This window comes from Zeugodacus cucurbitae, chromosome 6, assembly GCF_028554725.1.
Source record: "Zeugodacus cucurbitae isolate PBARC_wt_2022May chromosome 6, idZeuCucr1.2, whole genome shotgun sequence".
NCBI classification, from domain to species: domain Eukaryota; kingdom Metazoa; phylum Arthropoda; class Insecta; order Diptera; family Tephritidae; genus Zeugodacus; species Zeugodacus cucurbitae.
The window spans coordinates 36,026,799-36,032,235 of NC_071671.1; the positions used below are offsets into that span (position 1 = coordinate 36,026,799).

At 39.5% G+C, this 5,437-nt stretch overlaps 1 protein-coding gene across 2 annotated transcripts; it reads left to right on the plus strand.

Moving 5' to 3' along the window:
* The first annotated feature begins 205 nt into the window (after positions 1–205).
* Adf1_41 (Transcription factor Adf-1) lies at positions 206–1,482 on the plus strand. Of its 2 annotated transcripts, none has more exons than XM_011196766.3 (5): positions 206–416; positions 480–623; positions 679–838; positions 900–1,032; positions 1,097–1,482. In XM_011196766.3, exons 2-5 carry the CDS (start codon positions 488–490, stop codon positions 1,337–1,339), a joined length of 672 nt encoding a protein of 223 aa, XP_011195068.1. In that variant the 5' UTR covers positions 206–416; positions 480–487; the 3' UTR covers positions 1,340–1,482. The 2 variants fall into 2 exon arrangements, with proteins under 2 accessions (XP_011195068.1, XP_011195067.1); XM_011196765.3 differs by having other exon boundaries at positions 213–416; positions 888–1,032.
* Positions 1,483–5,437: the final 3,955 nt, after the last annotated feature.

The window sequence follows — 5,437 nt, forward strand, 5'->3', positions numbered from 1 at the left end:
ACAAAAAATTTTACTTTGAAAAAAATATATCAATTTTATTGAAGTGAAAGATTTTAGTACGACAACAATGAAATTGGTGTCATGTCGCTGCCGTCTTCAAAATGGCAGGCTTCAATGTGACATTTGTACTCAAAAATATTTCGCCGTCGCAACGTCGTGTCGTGCAGTCGTCTATGTGTTCAAAGCATAACGGGCACACTCACAAAGTGACAGTTTATAGAATACTACAGATAGCATACGATATTGCATGCCATCTAAAGTATTCTATTATCAATGTGCGGTCTCCATATATTTAAAATTCAGTGAAGTGAAAGATTTTAGGATGGCAACTACGAATTTATGTACATCCACAATGGTCAGCTGTTGTTAAAACATAATAGAATTATTTTGCTTGCACCGCACATTGTTTTTATTTTGTAAGATTTTTATGTTTAATTGTTAAATTAGGTTTTATTAATAATTGAAATGTTATATTTCAGACTTAGAAATGGATTTGGATGAGATTTTAATTGAAGAAGTGCGTAATCGTCCACTTCTATACGATCTGGGGCATAGAGATTATAAAAATTTGAAAAAAAAGAACTACGCTTGGAAGGAGGTTGCGGCGCACACGAAGATGGGTGGTAAGGCAAATTACAGAAAAACTAGATAAAATTCTGACGTCCAGTTTATTAATAGAACTGGAGTGCAAGAGAAAGTGGAAGAGCCTCCGTGACTCCTATAAACGAGGTAAAAAAATTGAGCAGAACGCTTCCGGAAGAGGCGCCGAAATACCAAGAAAAACATGGAAATATATGGAAGCGATATCTTTTTTGGATAATGTGAAGAATTCCAGGCGGTAAGTAAATAAACACATGTTTGTATATATATTTTAATATATTTTACAGAACTATTGACAGTTTAAATGAAGAAGAGGAATATATAAAAGAAAGTGAAGTGCTCGAAATAGAAAATATGGATTCAGCGAATTTGTCAATGTCGACAAGCGAAAGTTCCCAAAGTATATCTGTCTCTGATGCACGCCGACAAATGGTAAAATTTAGTATAATTTTTCTTTTGACAATTTTTCTAATTAATACATCATCCATGTTCGCAGAAAAAGGACAATGACAAATTCCAAAAGTTTTTGGATTTGGCGGGCGCAAGCATTTCAGAAACTTGCGGGGCGTTTGTGTGTCAAGCACAAAAACAACACACTACCGCACTGCACTTTTCCACTTTAGCAGCGAAGATTGTAGAAGCTGGTCTCCCGCCATACGTTGTTAACCAAATAGAGGCCAAAGTATCGGCTTTGGTGTTTGGGGAAATAAATAAATTTTATTCAGCCAATGATAAATAGACACACCTTTTAAGACTTATAAGCGCTTGAAGTACTTTTTTTATAATTATATGTATATGTATATAAGTTCTATTTTTTAAGGAGTTAACCACTGAAACTGAATTATTTTATTTAACTTTTACATACAGAGGTAGTCAAAATTATTTACACATCGCACGTTTTTTTTACAAGTTTCACACAAAAAGCTTTCGCTTGTTGTTATTGTCGCAGGGTAACAAAATGCTATGTTGCTGTAAAGATTGATCTATTCACGAGCGAATGAAGTCGGTTTGGCCAGAATAGCTAGAAATATGGCGGAGAAATAAGCAAATGAACTGAAGATTCACAGTAGTCAAAAGTATTTACACACATTTTTTTGCGTCAAAAGTATTTACACACAACTTGAAATGGATTATCCTGTTGTTTTTTAATGATAATTATCAAATTTTAATGTTTTCTATTATAAGACCATAGATTCGTAATTGGTTACATTACCATTGGCATCAATAACAGCCTGCTTTATGGTCCGAATTGATTCAACACAATCGGGCGCTAAGTCAACAGTTAATTTAGAACAAATGTCGGTAATTTCGGCGTTTTCGGTTATTATATCAATTGTCCTCTGATATTTAACGAAAGACCAAACATTGTGACTAAAGTTTTGGTCAGGGCTGTGCGGAGGTCAACTTGATTTGCTTCATTTAAAACTTTTGTAGGTAAAGATCCTTCATGAAATGGAGCATTATCCTGTTGTAAAATGTAGTCAATAGTTGGAAAAGGCCGACGGACCACTACAATGGCATGGTCATATGAATTCTGATATATCCGGATGATTTAGGTTAGGTTAAGTCAAGTGGCTATCTAACGACGCACCTAGGCCTTTGAGAGGCCCATTGTGATACCACTGGGACTGAGGTCCCTCATACTATCGAGTCCTCATTGAACCACCCTGTGGTCCTGATAAAGTGAAAAAGCTCACCCAGTTTGACATGAGTAACTTCGCTCACATCCTCGAGAAAACCGCGTCCAATAGTTGCGATTCTTTTCCTATACAGAGCCTTGCATCCACAGAGAAGGTGTGTAATCGTTTCTTCTTCTTCTTTGTGGCAGCTCCTGCAGTAATCATTGAAATGTAGCCCCAGTCTGCTGGCGTGTCTCCCAATCAGACAGTGCCCCGTTAACACCCCTACAAGGGTTCTTGTTTCATTCCTCTTAAATTTCAATAAGCGACAATCCACTCTGGCCACGTTTGTCTGCTTACGGAGCAAGTCGTTACTTGTTTCCATTGTGATTCAGCCGAATCTACTGTATGTTTATCGATTAAGTATTTGCAGGTTGCCAGAGGTATATATATTGCCTCTTTATCGACCTCCAACAGCCTGGGACCCATTGCAGGTGTAGCGTGAAATATGACGTCATTGTCAATAATAAATCCAAGCATTCTTTCACTATCTTAGAAGATATTCTATGAGACTTTAAAGATTTCAAAGCCGCTTGACTATCCGAGAATATGAATATTTGCCTGCTGGCCAACACTCTTTTTGACAGAACGAGAAGGCTTTCTTTAATTGCAGTGATTTCTGCTTGGAACACACTGCAATGATCCGGTAGCCGGAAGGCGATTCTGGTATCTAGCTTTTCTGAGAATACCCCACCTCCAACTCGTTTGTCTAGTTTTGAACCGTCCGTGTAGATACTTATCACTGAATCTTTGTCCACTTTTCCCATATCCCACTGCTCTCTAGAGGGGAATGATATATGTAGTTCAGATTTTAGATTCATTTCTATGGGATTGCGAAAATCCATCCAATTTGGTAGAAATGGGAACTTGCCGAGTGTACTAGAATGTCCCCTATTGCAGTTTTGCAGTAGTGAAGATTCTCTCAGTCTAAGTGCCGATTTCGCAGCCTGCTTCTTATAGAATATGTCTATAGGCAGTAAGTACAGAATAACATCTAATGCCTGGCTCGGCGTTGTTCTGAGAGCTCCACTGATACATATACATGCCGCTCTTTGTAGACTTCCCATGCTCTTTACTGCGTACTTCTTGTTGATTATTGGCCACCAGACCAATATACCGTATGTCATAATCGGCCTTACCACAGCTGTGTAGAGCCAATGCGATACGCGGGGTGTTAGTCCCCATTTTGGTCCGACCATCCTTTTACAGGTGTATAAGGCCAAAGCCGCCTTTTTTACCCTGGCTGTTAAGTTTGGTTTCCATGATAGTTTCATGTCTAAAATTAGTCCCAGATAGCTTGCTTTCTCACTTATTGTTAGTGATGTGCCATTTATTGAAGGTGGTGTGAACTCTGGAATCTTATGTTTCCTAGTAAACAGCACTGTCTCAGTTTTACTTGCGTTTAGGCTTAATCCACAGGATTTAGCCCATCGATTTAACTCATTTAACCTTGTTTGCATAAGATCCGCGAGGATACTTAGGAATTTTCCTCTAATTGAAACCGCCACATCATCAGCGTAGGCCACAACATGTACTCCCCCTTTCTCTAGATGTAACAACATACTATTCATTGTTAAGATCCATAGAAGGGGGATAGCACGCCTCCTTGAGGTGTGACCCTTCGGACAGATCTGCACATCGTTGAAACCCCCTGCGTTGAAGTTATGAACCTGCATAGAAGCATCTGTTCTATAAGCTTCGTGAGTGATTCCGACACATGCAGATCTTTAAGCGCGCTGATAATGGGCTTAGGCTGGATGTTGTTAAAAGCTCCTTCTATATCCAAGAAAGTTATGAGAGCGTATTTCTTTACTTCCAGAGCCCTTTCAATCTCTGTTACCACAGAGTTTAAAGCTGTTTCCGTGGATTTTCCTTTGGAGTACCCGTGTTGCGAAACTGCTAACCTTTCTGGAGGTAGTCTGCTTCTTATGTTAATTTCTATTAGTCTTTCCAACGTTTTCAGTAGAAATGAGGAAAGACTGATTGGTCTAAAGTCCTTTGGACTGTTGTGAGAGCTTTTGCCCGCTTTAGGTATGTATATTACCTTCTCTTTTCTCCATAGTGAAGGAATAAAGTTCAATCGGAGAGTCCCTTCGAGAATGGTTACTAACCCACCCGTTACGTAGCTTAGCGATTTTTGTAATTGAGCCGGGAATATGCCGTCAGGTCCCGGTGATTTAAAAGGCTTGAAACTATTAACTGCCCATCTTATCTTGTCTTCTGATATTAAGTCGGCAATATTTGGATCTGGCTCAATTGCAGTATCTAGTGTATACTCTGCGGTGAAACTCTCTGAGCTGCCCGGGAAGTGAGTATCCATAAGCAATGTTAGGGTTTCCTCACTGGATTCCGTCCAGCTCTGGTTCGGCTTCTGAAGGTACCCAATGTTATGTGCAGGCTTTGCTATTACTTTTCTTAACCGAGATGCTTCTGCCGTAGTCTCGATCTCTTCACAGACGGATTTCCACGAATTTCGTTTAGATTTCTTGATTTCCTTTTTCTCAGAAGGCTGTAGTAGCGGTCCCATTCCTGCTCTGCTTGGGATAGTTTTGCTACATTGAATTGCTTCCTGCACTCCTTCTGAGATTTCTTAAGCTCGGGGAACCACCATTGGGGCCTAATTCTTCCTTTAGTGCGAGTAAGAGGACATGGCACTGCCAATGCTTGCTGATAAGATTCCGTGAATCTTTCAACTAAGGTGCCTATGTCTTCCTTGTACTTAGGTTGGAATGGAGGAAACATAGGAATATTCTTTTTTTAGCTCTTGCATGTGCACTAGCCAATTTGTTTTCCTATGATTTCTGTATTTGTTCTCTCGATCTACTTTTTCACTCAGTACAAAATCAATATACCGATGATCGGAAAAGGAGTGTTCTTCTAAAACCCTCCATCGTGTTACTCTATCTATCAACTCTTCCGACACAAGTGTTATATCTAATACTTCTTGTCGGTTTCTAGTGATAAAGGTTGGCGTGTTGCCTCTATTGCTCAGCAAGAGTTTTGTGCCTACTAAATAATTAAAGAGCAACTCATCTCTTACGTTGGTATCGGAACTGCGCCACAGTGAATGATGGGCGTTTGAATCATATCCAAGTATCAATGACCTCTTGGACGCCTCACTATCTTGTACCAGCCTTTTTATAAGCAGCGATGGCACC